Source organism: Salmo salar, chromosome ssa07, assembly GCF_905237065.1.
Source record: "Salmo salar chromosome ssa07, Ssal_v3.1, whole genome shotgun sequence".
Classification (NCBI taxonomy): domain Eukaryota; kingdom Metazoa; phylum Chordata; class Actinopteri; order Salmoniformes; family Salmonidae; genus Salmo; species Salmo salar.
Genome location: NC_059448.1, coordinates 494,969 through 512,500, shown reverse-complemented (window position 1 = coordinate 512,500; position 17,532 = coordinate 494,969). Strand labels below are relative to the sequence as shown.

Here is a 17,532-nt window from a genome sequence, read left to right as displayed (position 1 = left end):
GTAGTAGTGGTAGTAGTAGAAGTAGTAGTAGTAGTAGCAGTATTATAGTAGTAGTGTGTATTTACCCACTGTGTTGGGGTTCAGTGCAGATACTGTGATTTCTGTTCCTATCAGTTGTACTGTAGTTGTAGTAGTAGTAGTAGCAGTAGTAGTATTATAGTAGTAGTGTGTATTTACCCACTGTGTTGGGGTTCAGTGTAGATACTGTGATCTCTGCTCCTATCAGTCCAAACAGCAGCGGCTGGAAGATGTCCCAGAACCTCCCTACCACTGCTGCTACTGGGCCCTGGAAAGGTTATAAACATGTTATAACACTTTATGAAGATATTATAAACGCTTTATAAACACCACAGCTACCGGGACCTCAAGAGATTATAAACATGTTATAACACTTCATGAAGATATTATAAACACTTTATAAACACCAAAACTACCGGGACCTCAAGAGATTAAAAACATGAAATAACACTTCGTGAGGACGTATACGAAATAAAATCGAATTATTGATTGTGTACACATATTTTGCGGATGTTATTGAGTGTCAAATGCTTATGTTTCTAGCTCCAACAGTAAATGTCACGTCCTGACCAGTATAAAGGGTTATTTGTTATTGTAGTTTGGTCAGGACGTGGCAGGGGAGTGTTTGTTTTATGTGGTTCGGGGTTTGTTGGGCTATGTGTTTAGGTAGAGGGGTGTTTGTTTAGAGTGTTCCCGGGGTTTTTGGTTTATGTTCTATGTTAGTATATTTCTATGTTCTGGTCTAGTCTTTTTAGTTCAATGTTTAGGGTTATTGGATGGACCTTCAATTGGAGGCAGCTGTTCCTCGTTGCCTCTGATTGAAGGTCCTATTTAGTGTTTTTTTTCATGGGTTTCGTGGGAAGTTGTTTTTGCACAGCCTGTAATACTGTGCGTTCGTTCGTTCGTTTTCTTGTTTTGTTTTGTAAGTGTTCTAAATAAACGTTGTAATGAGCAGTTAACCCGCTGCGCCTTGGTCCAGTATATACAACAACCGTTACAGTACAGTAATACCTAATGCTGGTGTTTATAGCTCCAACAGTAATACCTAATGCTGGTGTTTATAGCTCCAACAGTACAGTAATACCTAATGCTGGTGTTTCTAGCTCCAACAGTACAGTAATATGTAATGCTGGTGTTTCTAGCTCCAACAGTACAGTAATACCTAATGCTTGTGTTTCTAGCTCCAACAATACAGTAATATCTAATGCTGGTGTTTCTAGCTCCAACAGTACAGTAATACCTAATGCTGGTGTTTCTAGCTCCAACAGTAATACCTAATGCTTGTGTTTCTAGCTCCAACAGTAATACCTAATGCTGGTGTTTCTAGCTCCAACAGTAATACCTAATGCTGGTGTTTCTAGCTCCAACAGTAATACCTAATGCTGGTGTTTCTAGCTCCAACAGTACAGTAATACCTAATGCTTGTGTTTCTAGCTCCAACAGTAATACCTAATGCTGGTGTTTCTAGCTCCAACAGTAATACCTAATGCTGGTGTTTCTAGCGCCAACAGTAATACCTAATGCTGGTGTTTCTAGCTCCAACAGTACAGTAATACCTAATGCTGGTGTTTCTAGCTCCAACAGTACAGTAATACCTAATGCTTGTGTTTCTAGCTCCAACAGTAATACCTAATGCTTGTGTTTCTAGCTCCAACAGTAATACCTAATGCTTGTGTTTCTAGCTCCAACAGTACAGTAATATCTAATGCTTGTGTTTCTAGCTCCAACAGTAATACCTAATGCTGGTGTTTCTAGCTCCAACAGTACAGTAATACCTAATGCTGGTGTTTCTAGCTCCAACAGTACAGTAATACCTAATGCTGGTGTTTCTAGCTCCAACAGTACAGTAATACCTAATGCTGGTGTTTCTAGCTCCAACAGTACAGTAATACCTAATGCTGGTGTTTCTAGCTCCAACAGTAATACCTAATGCTTGTGTTTCTAGCTCCAACAGTAATACCTAATGCTGGTGTTTCTAGCTCCAACAGTACAGTAATACCTAATGCTGGTGTTTCTAGCTCCAACAGTAATACCTAATGCTGGTGTTTCTAGCTCCAACAGTAATACCTAATGCTGGTGTTTCTAGCTCCAACAGTACAGTAATACCTAATGCTGGTGTTTCTAGCTCCAACAGTAATACCTAATGCTTGTGTTTCTAGCTCCAACAGTACAGTAATACCTAATGCTTGTGTTTCTAGCTCCAACAGTACAGTAATACCTAATGCTTGTGTTTCTAGCTCCAACAGTAATACCTAATGCTTGTGTTTCTAGCTCCAACAGTAATACCTAATGCTGGTGTTTCTAGCTCCAACAGTAATATCTAATGCTTGTGTTTCTAGCTCCAACAGTAATACCTAATGCTGGTGTTTCTAGCTCCAACAGTACAGTAATATCTAATGCTGGTGTTTCTAGCTCCAACAGTACAGTAATACCTAATGCTTGTGTTTCTAGCTCCAACAGTACAGTAATATCTAATGCTGGTGTTTCTAGCTCCAACAGTACAGTAATACCTAATGCTGGTGTTTCCAGCTCCAACAGTAATACCTAATGCTTGTGTTTCTAGCTCCAACAGTACAGTAATACCTAATGCTTGTGTTTCTAGCTCCAACAGTACAGTAATATGTAATGCTGGTGTTTCTAGCTCCAACAGTACAGTAATACCTCATGCTTGTGTTTCTAGCTCCAACAGTACAGTAATATCTAATGCTGGTGTTTCTAGCTCCAACAGTACAGTAATACCTAATGCTGGTGTTTCTAGCTCCAACAGTACAGTAATACCTAATGCTGGTGTTTCTAGCTCCAACAGTACAGTAATACATAATGCTGTGTTTCTAGCTCCAACAGTGCAGTAATACCTAATGCTGGTGTTTCTAGCTCCAACAGTACAGTAATACCTAATGCTGGTGTTTCTAGCTCCAACAGTAATACCTAATGCTGGTGTTTCTAGCTCCAACAGTACAGTAATACCTAATGCTGGTGTTTCTAGCTCCAAAAGTAATACCTAATGCTGGTGTTTCTAGCTCCAACAGTAATACCTAATGCTTGTGTTTCTAGCTCCAACAGTAATACCTAATGCTGGTGTTTCTAGCTCCAACAGTAATACCTAATGCTGGTGTTTCTAGCTCCAACAGTAATATCTAATGCTGGTGTTTCTAGCTCCAACAGTAATATCTAATGCTGGTGTTTCTAGCTCCAACAGTACAGTAATACCTAATGCTTGTGTTTCTAGCTCCAACAGTAATATCTAATGCTGGTGTTTCTAGCTCCAACAGTAATATGTAATGCTGGTGTTTCTAGCTCCAACAGTACAGTAATACCTAATGCTGGTGTTTCTAGCTCCAACAGTAATACCTAATGCTGGTGTTTCTACCTCCAACAGTAATACCTAATGCTTGTGTTTCTAGCTCCAACAGTACAGTAATACCTAATGCTGGTGTTTCTAGCTCCAACAGTAATACCTAATGCTGGTGTTTCTAGCTCCAACAGTACAGTAATATATAATGCTGGTGTTTCTAGCTCCAACAGTACAGTAATACCTAATGCTGGTGTTTCTAGCTCCAACAGTAATACCTAATGCTGGTGTTTCTAGCTCCAACAGTAATATCTAATGCTGGTGTTTCTAGCTCCAACAGTACAGTAATACCTAATGCTTGTGTTTCTAGCTCCAACAGTAATACCTAATGCTGGTGTTTCTAGCTCCAACAGTAATACCTAATGCTTGTGTTTCTAGCTCCAACAGTACAGTAATATGTAATGCTGGTGTTTCTAGCTCCAACAGTACAGTAATACCTAATGCTGGTGTTTCTAGCTCCAACAGTAATACCTAATGCTGGTGTTTCTAGCTCCAACAGTACAGTAATACCTAATGCTGGTGTTTCTAGCTCCAACAGTACAGTAATATGTAATGCTGGTGTTTCTAGCTCCAACAGTACAGTAATATGTAATGCTGGTGTTTCTAGCTCCAACAGTACAGTAATACCTAATGCTGGTGTTTCTAGCTCCAACAGTAATACCTAATGCTGGTGTTTCTAGCTCCAACAGTACAGTAATATCTAATGCTGGTGTTTCAAGCTCCAACAGTACAGTAATACCTAATGCTGGTGTTTCTAGCTCCAACAGTAATACCTAATGCTGTTGTTTCTAGCTCCAACAGTAATACCTAATGCTGGTGTTTCTAGCTCCAACAGTACAGTAATACCTAATGCTGGTGTTTCTAGCTCCAACAGTACAGTAATATGTAATGCTGGTGTTTCTAGCTCCAACAGTACAGTAATATGTAATGCTGGTGTTTCTAGCTCCAACAGTACAGTAATACCTAATGCTTGTGTTTCTAGCTCCAACAGTACAGTAATACCTAATGCTTGTGTTTCTAGCTCCAACAGTAATACCTAATGCTTGTGTTTCTAGCTCCAACAGTACAGTAATATATAATGCTGGTGTTTCTAGCTCCAACAGTACAGTAATACCTAATGCTTGTGTTTATAGCTCCAACAGTACAGTAATACCTAATGCTTGTGTTTATAGCTCCAACAGCAGTACAGTACTATCTAATAGTAATACCTAACGATCCAAAACAATGAACACATATCCCCATAAATCTAAAGAAAAGAAATATAAAAATATTAGAATTAGTCCAAAATATAAAGATATAGGATGACATAATGACATAACAGCTGTAGTTATATAGGATGACATAATGACATAACAGCTGTAGTTATATCGGATGACATAATGACATAACAGCTGTAGTTATATAGGATGACATAATGACATAACAGCTGTAGTTATATCGGATGACATAATGACATAACAGCTGTAGTTATATAGGATGACATAATGACATTACAGCTGTAGTTATATAGGATGACATAATGACATTACAGCTGTAGTTATATAGGATGACATAATGACATAACAGCTGTAGTTATATAGGATGACATAATGACATAACAGCTGTAGTTATATAGGATGACATAACAGCTGTAGTTATATAGGATGACATTACAGCTGTAGTTATATAGGATGACATAATGGCATTACAGCTGTAGTTATATAGGATGACATAATGACATAACAGCTGTAGTTATATAGGATGACATAATGACATAACAGCTGTAGTTATATAGGATGACATAATGACATAACAGCTGTAGTTATATAGGATGACATAATGACATAACAGCTGTAGTTATATAGGATGACATAATGACATTACTGCTGTAGTTATATAGGATGACATAATGACATAACAGCTGTAGTTATATAGGATGACATTACAGCTGTAGTTATATAGGATGACATTACAGCTGTAGTTATATAGGATGACATAATGACATTACTGCTGTAGTTATATAGGATGACATAACAGCTGTAGTTATATAGGATGACATAATGACATAACAGCTGTAGTTATATAGGATGACATAATGACATTACAGCTGTAGTTATATAGGATGACGTAATGACATAACAGCTGTAGTTATATAGGATGACATAATGACATAACAGCTGTAGTTATATAGGATGACATAATGACATTACAGCTGTAGTTATATAGGATGACATAATGACATAACAGCTGTAGTTATATAGGATGACATAATGACATAACAGCTGTAGTTATATAGGATGACATAATGACATTACTGCTGTAGTTATATAGGATGACATAATGACATTACTGCTGTAGTTATATAGGATGACATAATGACATAACAGCTGTAGTTATATAGGATGACATAATGACATTACTGCTGTAGTTATATAGGATGACATAATGACATAACAGCTGTAGTTATATAGGATGACATAATGACATTACTGCTGTAGTTATATAGGATGACATAATGACATAACAGCTGTAGTTGTATAGGATGACATTATGACATTACAGCTGTAGTTATATAGGATGACATAATGACATTACTGCTGTAGTTATATAGGATGACATAATGACATTACAGCTGTAGTTATATAGGATGACATAATGACATTACAGCTGTAGTTATATAGGATGACATTACAGCTGTAGTTATATAGGATGACATAATGACATTACAGCTGTAGTTATATAGGATGACATAATGACATTACAGCTGTAGTTATATAGGATGACATAATGAAATTACAGCTGTAGCTATATAGGATGACATAATGACATTACAGCTGTAGTTATATAGGATGACATTACAGCTGTAGTTATATAGGATGACATTACCGCTGTAGTTATATAGGATGACATAATGACATTACAGCTGTAGTTATAAAGGATGAAATAATTACATTACTGCTGTAGTTATATAGGATGACATAATGACGTTACAGCTGTAGTTATAAAGGATGAAATAATTACATTACTGCTGTAGTTATATAGGATGACATAATGACATTATAGCTGTTGTTATATAGGATGACATCATGACATTACAGCTGTAGTTATATAGGATGACATAATGACATTACAGCTGTAGTTATATAGGATGACATAATGACATTACAGCTGTAGTTATATAGGATGACATTACAGCTGTAGTTATATAGGATGACATAATGACATTACAGCTGTAGTTATATAGGATGACATAATGACATTACAGCTGTAGTTATGTAGGATGACATAATGACATTACAGCTGTAGTTATATAGGATGACATAATGACATTACAGCTGTAGTTCTATAGGATGACATTACAGCTGTAGTTATATAGGATGACATTACAGCTGTAGTTATATAGGATGACATAATGGCATTACAGCTGTAGTTATATAGGATGACATAATGACAATACTGCTGTAGTTATATAGGATGACATAATGACATTACAGCTGTAGTTATATAGGATGACATAATGACATAACAGCTGTAGTTATATAGGATGACATTATGACATTACAGCTGTAGTTATATAGGATGACATAATGACATTACTGCTGTAGTTATATAGGATGACATAATGACATTACAGCTGTAGTTATATAGGATGACATAATGACATTACAGCTGTAGTTATATAGGATGACATAATGACATTATAGCTGTAGTTATATAGGATGACGTAATGACATAACAGCTGTAGTTATATAGGATGACATAATGCCATTACAGCTGTAGTTATATAGGATGACATAATGACATTACAGCTGTAGTTATATAGGATGACATAATGACATTACAGCTGTAGTTATATAGGATGACATAATGACATTACAGCTGTAGTTATATAGGATGACATTACAGCTGTAGTTATATAGGATGACATTACAGCTGTAGTTATATAGGATGACATTACAGCTGTAGTTATATAGGATGACATAATGACATTACAGCTGTAGTTATATAGGATGACATTACAGCTGTAGTTATATAGGATGACATAATGGCATTACAGCTGTAGTTATATAGGATGACATAATGACATTATAGCTGTAGTTATATAGGATGACATAATGACATTACAGCTGTAGTTATATAGGATGACATAATGACATTACAGCTGTAGTTATATAGGATGACATAATGACATTACAGCTGTAGTTATATAGGATGACATAATGACATTACTGCTGCGGTTATATAGGATGACATAATGAAATTACAGCTGTAGTTTTATAGTTGAGTTTGTGTGGCCTACCACTTCGCGGCTGAGCCGTTGTTGCTCCTAGACGTTTCCACTTCACAATAAAAGCTCTTACAGTTGACCGTGGGGCAGCTCTAGCAGGGAAGAAATTTGACAAACTGACTTGTTGGAAAAGTGGCATCCTATGACGGTGCCACGTTGAAAGTCACTGATCTCTTCAGTAAGGCCCATTCTACTGCCAATGTTTGTCTATGGAGATTGCATGGCTGTGTGCTCGATTTTATACACCTGTCAGCAACAGGTGTGGCTGAAATAGCCGAATCCACTCCTTTGAAGGGGTGTCGACATAGATTGAACCTTCATTTAACTTGGCAAGTCAGTTAAGACCAAGATAGATGCTTTATAAACACACCTTCTCTACATTTTCAAAGTACAAAATAAATACTTTATAAACACACTAACCTTCTCTGTCCCCCAGCCCAGCGCAGCTAGGAAGGCCATGACCAGAGTGCAGAGTCCCCCAGCTCCCGGGAAACCAACCACTCGACTTCCAAACACAGCAAACACAGACAGACCCAGTAACATCGCACTCCTCCTCAATACCACATCCTCCTAGAGTCAGAGAGAGAGGAGACAGAGAGAGGAGGAGGGAAAGGGGGAGAGGAGGGGGAGAGAGAGGGAGAGGAGGGAGAGAGAGGAGACAGAGAGAGGAGGGGAGAGAGAGGGGGAGAGGAGGGAGAGAGAGGGAAAGGAGAGAGAGGAGACAGAGAGAGGAGGAGGGGGAGGGGGAGAGGAGGGAGACAGAGAGAGAGAGAGGAGACAGAGAGAGGAGGGAGACAGAGAGAGAGGAGACAGAGAGAGGAGGAGAGAGAGGGGGAGAGGAGGGAGAGAAAAAGAGAGAGAGGAGACAGAGAGAGGAGGAGGGAGAGGGAGAGAGGAGGGAGAGAAGGAAAGGAGGGAGAGAAAAAGAGAGAGAGAGGGAGAGAGGGAGAGAAAGAGGGAGAGAGAGAGAGAGAGGAGGGAGAGAAAGAGAGAGGAGGGAGAGAAAAAGAGAGAAAAAGAGAGAGAGAGAGAGAGAGAGAGGGAGAGATGGGGGATGGAGAGAGAGAGAGAGAGGCAATTTTTGTCAACAACAGTGGGAAGCAAGTACTCCAGCTCTGTAACAGCCAGTAATAAACTCTACCCCCATCCCTATGTTTAAAACCAGTAATAAACCCCATCCCTATGTTTAAAACCAGTAATAAACCCCATCCCTATGTTTAAAACCAGTAATAAACCCCCATCCCTATGTTTAAAACCAGTAATAAACCCCATCCCTATGTTTAAAACCAGTAATAAACCCCCATCCCTATGTTTAAAACCAGTAATAAACCCCATCACTATGTTTAAAACCAGTAATAAACCCCATCCCTATATTTAAAACCAGTAATAAACCCCATCCCTATGTTTAAAACCAGTAATAAACCCCATCCCTATGTTTAAAACCAGTAATAAACCCCATCCCTATGTTTAAAACCAGTAATAAACCCCATCCCTATGTTTAAAACCAGTAATAAACCCCCATCCCTATGTTTAAAACCAGTAATAAACCCCCATCCCTATGTTTAAAACCAGTAATAAACCCCCATCCCTATGTTTAAAACCAGTAATAAACCCCATCACTATGTTTAAAACCAGTAATAAACCCCATCCCTATATTTAAAACCAGTAATAAACCCCATCCCTATGTTTAAAACCAGTAATAAACCCCATCCCTATGTTTAAAACCAGTAATAAACTCCCCCCATCCCTATGTTTAAAACCAGTAATAAACCCCATCCCTATGTTTAAAACCAGTAATAAACCCCCATCCCTATGTTTAAAACCAGTAATAAACCCCATCCCTATGTTTAAAACCAGTAATAAACCCCCATCCCTATGTTTAAAACCAGTAATAAACCCCATCCCTATGTTTAAAACCAGTAATAAACCCCATCCCTATGTTTAAAACCAGTAATAAACCCCATCCCTATGTTTAAAACCAGTAATAAACCCCCATCCCTATGTTTAAAACCAGTAATAAACCCCCATCCCTATGTTTAAAACCAGTAATAAACCCCATCCCTATGTTTAAAACCAGTAATAAACCCCCATCCCTATGTTTAAAACCAGTAATAAACCCCATCCCTATGTTTAAAACCAGTAATAAACCCCCATCCCTATGTTTAAAACCAGTAATAAACCCCATCCCTATGTTTAAAACCAGTAATAAACCCCCATCCCTATGTTTAAAACCAGTAATAAACCCCATCCCTATGTTTAAAACCAGTAATAAACCCCATCCCTATGTTTAAAACCAGTAATAAACCCCATCCCTATGTTTAAAACCAGTAATAAACCCCATCCCTATGTTTAAAACCAGTAATAAACCCCCATCCCTATGTTTAAAACCAGTAATAAACCCCATCCCTATGTTTAAAACCAGTAATAAACCCCCATCCCTATGTTTAAAACCAGTAATAAACCCCATCCCTATGTTTAAAACCAGTAATAAACCCCATCCCTATGTTTAAAACCAGTAATAAACCCCATCCCTATGTTTAAAACCAGTAATAAACCCCATCCCTATGTTTAAAACCAGTAATAAACCCCCATCCCTATGTTTAAAACCAGTAATAAACCCCATCCCTATGTTTAAAACCAGTAATAAACCCCATCCCTATGTTTAAAACCAGTAATAAACCCCATCCCTATGTTTAAAACCAGTAATAAACCCCATCCCTATGTTTAAAACCAGTAATAAACCCCCATCCCTATGTTTAAAACCAGTAATAAACCCCATCCCTATGTTTAAAACCAGTAATAAACCCCCATCCCTATGTTTAAAACCAGTAATAAACCCCATCCCTATGTTTAAAACCAGTAATAAACCCCATCCCTATGTTTAAAACCAGTAATAAACCCCATCCCTATGTTTAAAACCAGTAATAAACCCCATCCCTATGTTTAAAACCAGTAATAAACCCCCATCCCTATGTTTAAAACCAGTAATAAACCCCCATCCCTATGTTTAAAACCAGTAATAAACCCCATCCCTATGTTTAAAACCAGTAATAAACCCCCATCCCTATGTTTAAAACCAGTAATAAACCCCATCCCTATGTTTAAAACCAGTAATAAACCCCATCCCTATGTTTAAAACCAGTAATAAACCCCATCCCTATGTTTAAAACCAGTAATAAACCCCCATCCCTATGTTTAAAACCAGTAATAAACCCCCATCCCTATGTTTAAAACCAGTAATAAACCCCATCCCTATGTTTAAAACCAGTAATAAACCCCATCCCTATGTTTAAAACCAGTAATAAACCCCCATCCCTATGTTTAAAACCAGTAATAAACCCCATCCCTATGTTTAAAACCAGTAATAAACCCCATCCCTATGTTTAAAACCAGTAATAAACCCCATCCCTATGTTTAAAACCAGTAATAAACCCCCATCCCTATGTTTAAAACCAGTAATAAACCCCCATCCCTATGTTTAAAACCAGTAATAAACCCCATCCCTATGTTTAAAACCAGTAATAAACCCCATCCCTATGTTTAAAACCAGTAATAAACTCCCCCCATCCCTATGTTTAAAACCAGTAATAAACCCCATCCCTATGTTTAAAACCAGTAATAAACCCCATCCCTATGTTTAAAACCAGTAATAAACCCCCATCCCTATGTTTAAAACCAGTAATAAACCCCATCCCTATGTTTAAAACCAGTAATAAACCCCCATCCCTATGTTTAAAACCAGTAATAAACCCCCATCCCTATGTTTAAAACCAGTAATAAACCCCCATCCCTATGTTTAAAACCAGTAATAAACCCCCATCCCTATGTTTAAAACCAGTAATAAACCCCATCCCTATGTTTAAAACCAGTAATAAACCCCATCCCTATGTTTAAAACCAGTAATAAACCCCATCCCTATGTTTAAAACCAGTAATAAACCCCATCCCTATGTTTAAAACCAGTAATAAACCCCATCCCTATGTTTAAAACCAGTAATAAACCCCATCCCTATGTTTAAAACCAGTAATAAACCCCCATCCCTATGTTTAAAACCAGTAATAAACCCCATCCCTATGTTTAAAACCAGTAATAAACCCCATCCCTATGTTTAAAACCAGTAATAAACCCCCATCCCTATGTTTAAAACCAGTAATAAACCCCATCCCTATGTTTAAAACCAGTAATAAACCCCATCCCTATGTTTAAAACCAGTAATAAACCCCATCCCTATGTTTAAAACCAGTAATAAACCCCATCCCTATGTTTAAAACCAGTAATAAACCCCCATCCCTATGTTTAAAACCAGTAATAAACCCCATCCCTATGTTTAAAACCAGTAATAAACCCCATCCCTATGTTTAAAACCAGTAATAAACCCCCATCCCTATGTTTAAAACCAGTAATAAACCCCATCCCTATGTTTAAAACCAGTAATAAACCCCATCCCTATGTTTAAAACCAGTAATAAACCCCATCCCTATGTTTAAAACCAGTAATAAACCCCATCCCTATGTTTAAAACCAGTAATAAACCCCATCCCTATGTTTAAAACCAGTAATAAACCCCCATCCCTATGTTTAAAACCAGTAATAAACCCCATCCCTATGTTTAAAACCAGTAATAAACCCCCATCCCTATGTTTAAAACCAGTAATAAACCCCATCCCTATGTTTAAAACCAGTAATAAACCCCATCCCTATGTTTAAAACCAGTAATAAACCCCATCCCTATGTTTAAAACCAGTAATAAACCCCCATCCCTATGTTTAAAACCAGTAATAAACCCCATCCCTATGTTTAAAACCAGTAATAAACCCCATCCCTATGTTTAAAACCAGTAATAAACCCCCCATCCCTATGTTTAAAACCAGTAATAAACCCCCATCCCTATGTTTAAAACCAGTAATAAACCCCCATCCCTATGTTTAAAACCAGTAATAAACCCCCATCCCTATGTTTAAAACCAGTAATAAACCCCATCCCTATGTTTAAAACCAGTAATAAACCCCATCCCTATGTTTAAAACCAGTAATAAACCCCCATCCCTATGTTTAAAACCAGTAATAAACCCCATCCCTATGTTTAAAACCAGTAATAAACCCCCATCCCTATGTTTAAAACCAGTAATAAACCCCATCCCTATGTTTAAAACCAGTAATAAACCCCATCCCTATGTTTAAAACCAGTAATAAACCCCCATCCCTATGTTTAAAACCAGTAATAAACCCCATCCCTATGTTTAAAACCAGTAATAAACCCCATCCCTATGTTTAAAACCAGTAATAAACCCCATCCCTATGTTTAAAACCAGTAATAAACCCCATCCCTATGTTTAAAACCAGTAATAAACCCCATCCCTATGTTTAAAACCAGTAATAAACCCCCATCCCTATGTTTAAGACCAGTAATAAACCCCCATCCCTATGTTTAAAACCAGTAATAAACCCCATCCCTATGTTTAAAACCAGTAATAAACCCCATCCCTATGTTTAAAACCAGTAATAAACCCCCATCCCTATGTTTAAAACCAGTAATAAACCCCCATCCCTATGTTTAAAACCAGTAATAAACCCCATCCCTATGTTTAAAACCAGTAATAAACCCCATCCCTATGTTTAAAACCAGTAATAAACCCCATCCCTATGTTTAAAACCAGTAATAAACCCCATCCCTATGTTTAAAACCAGTAATAAACCCCATCCCTATGTTTAAAACCAGTAATAAACCCCATCCCTATGTTTAAAACCAGTAATAAACCCCATCCCTATGTTTAAAACCAGTAATAAACCCCATCCCTATGTTTAAAACCAGTAATAAACCCCATCCCTATGTTTAAAACCAGTAATAAACCCCCATCCCTATGTTTAAAACCAGTAATAAACCCCATCCCTATGTTTAAAACCAGTAATAAACCCCATCCCTATGTTTAAAACCAGTAATAAACCCCCATCCCTATGTTTAAAACCAGTAATAAACCCCATCCCTATGTTTAAAACCAGTAATAAACCCATATCCCTATGCTTAAAACCAGTAATAAACTCTACCCTCCATCCCAACCAAATATAAATGGACAAGAAACACTGCTAAGCTCATGCCTCACCCTAACCTTAAATTAAAACCAAAAAGCTAATATTTGTTTCCATGAGAAACCTCCCAGATATCTCTAGCTTAAACAGATATATTTTGATTCTGTAATTATCTATGTATCGGGCCCATCTCATGAGGCCCATAGATGATGTGAGGCCTGAGGCTGAGTGGTAAGTCCGTTAGCGTATGGTAGTAGGTTTGAGTCATCGCTGCTGTTCTTTTGGGGGGTGGGGGCTGTTCAAAAGGGCAAGTCAATATTAAGAAGGTGTTCCTAATGTTCATGGCATGAAGGTATGTTATTAAAGCTCCTTTAAAGCGGTATAGCAGGCAAGGCCTATGATATTATTAATTTGATTAATTCATAAATTAATATAATTAATTTGAATGTCAACAAATATCTTGGACCAGAAGACAAAGAAATATAGTTTATTTTACACTGAGAACAACTTCCTAATATTGAGTTGCACCTCAGAACAGCTTCAATTCATCGGGTCATGGACTCTACAAGGTGTTGAAATCGTTCCACAGGGATGCTGGCCCATGTTGACTCCAGGCATGCTGGTCCATGTTGACTCCAGGGATGCTGGCCCATGTTGACTCCAGGGATGCTGGCCCATGTTGACTCTAGGGATGCTGGCCCATGTTGACTCCAGGGATGCTGGTCCATGTTGACTCCAGGGATGCTGGCCCATGTTGACACCAGGGTTGCTGGCCCATGTTGACTCCAGGGATGCTGGCCCATGTTGACTCCAGGGAAGCTGGCCCATGTTGACTCCAGGGATGCTGGCCCATGTTGACTCCAGGGATGCTGGCCCCATGTTGACTCCAGGGATGCTGGTCCATGTTGACTCCAATGCTTCCCACAGTTGTGTCCAGTTGGCTGGATGTCCTTTGGGTGGTGGACCATTCTTGGTACACACAGGAAACTGTCGAGCGTGAAAAACCCAGCAGCGTTGCAGTTCTTGACACAAACCGGAGCACCTGGCACCTACTACCATACCCCCGTTCAAAGACTCTTCAATCTTTTGTCTTTCCCGTTCACCCTCTGAATGGCACACAAACACAATCCACGTCTCAATTGTCTCAAAGCTTTAAAATTCCTTCTTTAACCCGTCTCCTCCACCTTCATCTACACTGATTGAAGTGGATTTAACAAGTGAACATCAGTAAGGGATGGAAAGAGCCTGTGTTCTCAGTGTTTTGTATTGTGTTTTTGTATAATCTCCCCAACAGAACAGGAGCTACAACAAAGCCTGCTAGAACATGAAGGAAAAAAAAACACAAAGTAATAATCTCTTCAGATAAAGTTTAGATCTTAGGAAAGTAAATACCATTTCACCAAACCTCTACAGAAACAACCTTCTTAACACACCAACCAAACCATCCGTACATTCTTCAGGTCAGACGATAAACTCATCGGTGGCGGTTTGCCGTAAAGTCTCTTAAGGCTGTGGTATTTTTCATTTCTATTCGACCAATCACATCAGGTCTGTTCACATCGAGACCTTTTTTTTTCTCCCCAGAGCTGATCTGATTGGTCCAACAAACAAAAAAAAATCTGAATTGGTCTGCCTGTGTAAACACAGCTTTACAGATAATGTACGCAGATCAGATCATATTTCGCAACTACATTTCCATTTTAGTCATTTTAGCAGACGCTCTTATCCAGAGCGACTTACAGTAGTGAATGCATACATTTCATACAATTCATTTAAAAAAAAAACATTTCTGTGCTGGCCCCTAAGATCCTGTAGAAATTGAACCCATCAATCACAAATTGTCTTAAATTATTTGACTCTGACAACTCCAAAAACCTTCTTAAATGGCAGGGAATTTCAAATATACACCTCTGTCACGTCCTGGCCAGTATAAAGGTTAATTAGTATTGTAGTTTGGTCAGGACGTGGCAGAGGGTATTTGTTTTATGTGGTTCGGGGTGGTGTGTTTGTGTAAAGGGTGTTTGATTTAAGTATTCCGGGGTTTTGGTTTATGTTTAGTTAATTCTATGGTTAGTCTAGTGTGTGTGTTTCTATGTTTGGTTAATTGGGGTTGGGACTCTCAATTGAAGGCAGGTGTTGTCTATCTGCCTTTGATTGAGAGTCCCATATATTAGGGTGTGTTTGTGTGTGTGGGGGATTGTTTTGTGCCGTACCAGACAGTTTTTTGTCGATTGTTCGTTCTTTGTTATTTTGGTGTTCATTTTGTATTTATTAAAAGAGGAAGATGAGCAAACCTGCTGCGTTTTGGTCCTCCATTTCCAACGACAAGCGTGACAACCTCCTAGCCAGTTTATTAGGTACACCGCCCCGTTCACGAAAAATGGATCGCTCCTACAGTGAGTCACGTGGCCGTGGCTTGCTATACATAGCAGGCAGACAGGCATCGAGACATTCAGCTACTGTTCTATGGAACGTTAGAATGGACAAAACGAGGTGACTGAGCCGTGGAATAATCGGTCGGTGCTAGGCGAGCCACATCCATTACCACTGAACATTATCCTGGGCTTTTCACGCACGTACGGTGTCTAGGATTTTTATGGCATGAGTCCATCTACCCATCCTGCCTGGTGTTTTCCACGGCACACATTAGGTCCCTTGATACCAGTTGAGCAACGATTGAACGCCACGGCAGGTCTAAACATTGATGGTGATCAAAGCCAATAGCTAATGTACCACCGTCCAATCTGTAGCAACTGCATTATCCCTTCGTGTCAGCATGGACCAACATCCCTGTGGAACGTTCCCGACACCTTCTAGAATCCACGCGCCAAAGAATTCAAGCTGTTCTGGAGGCAAAGGGGGGGGGTTCAAACCTGTACTACATTTGTGTACCTAATAAACTGTCCAGTGAGTGTACATCATGGGATAAAAAGCACCATTTTACACCTAGAAGAAAAAAAAGTATTCTAGGTGTGAAGACAAATGCCCCCAAACCTAGACTGTAGGGCAGTACTTGGAATATTCCCCCTTGGTAAATAGCCACCAAATTCTGGACTCACCTAACATACTGTGATCCAGAATATTATTTAACAAAGGCTTTTTGATGGACCTCAACACAGAGAGACCTATTAGTGCCCAAAAGCACCAGTTAAATTCAGCCATTTTGCTATAATTTTTTTATTTAAAAAACAAATAGAAATCTCTAATCAAAATACTTGCACTAATTATTGGAAAAACATATTACATTTAATCACAGACTTCAATGTTACCAAATTCTAAATTGAAATGTCAAATTAGCACAATACCTTGTTCTACCAGCTATAGGTCTACCACTGAGACTGGCTCTACCAGCTATAGGTCTACCACTGAGACTGGCTCTATAGCTATTGGTCTACCACTGAGACTGGCTCTATAGCTATAGGTCTACCACTGAGACTGGCTCTATAGCTATAGGTCTACCACTGAGACTGGCTCTATAGCTATAGGTCTACCACTGAGACTGGCTCTATAGCTATAGGTCTACCACTGAGACTGGCTCTATAGCTATAGGTCTACCACTGAGACTGGCTCTATAGCTATAGGTCTACCACTGAGACTGGCTCTATAGCTATAGGTCTACCACTGAGACTGGCTCTACCAGCTATAGGTCTACCACTGAGACTGGCTCTACCAGCTATAGGTCTACCACGGAGACTGGCTCTACCAGCTATAGGTCTACCACTGAGACTGGCTCTATAGCTATAGGTCTACCACTGAGACTGGCTCTACCAGCTATAGGTCTACCACTGAGACTGGCTCTATAGCTATAGGTCTACCACTGAGACTGGCTCTATAGCTATAGGTCTACCACTGAGACTGGCTCTATAGCTA

At 38.8% G+C, this 17,532-nt stretch overlaps 1 protein-coding gene across 1 annotated transcript in view; it reads right to left on the bottom strand.

The window, feature by feature from the left end:
- LOC106591046 (sodium/hydrogen exchanger 9B2-like) overlaps window positions 1-17,532 on the bottom strand; it is an 88,422-nt gene that overhangs the window by 5,746 nt on the left and 65,144 nt on the right. Inside the window, exons 8-9 of the mRNA XM_045721374.1 lie at window positions 8,058-8,207; window positions 178-286 (exon numbers count right to left, since the gene is read on the bottom strand). Of these exons, the coding sequence (XP_045577330.1) occupies window positions 178-286; window positions 8,058-8,207 (259 nt within the window). The remainder of the gene's footprint in view (window positions 1-177; window positions 287-8,057; window positions 8,208-17,532) is intronic.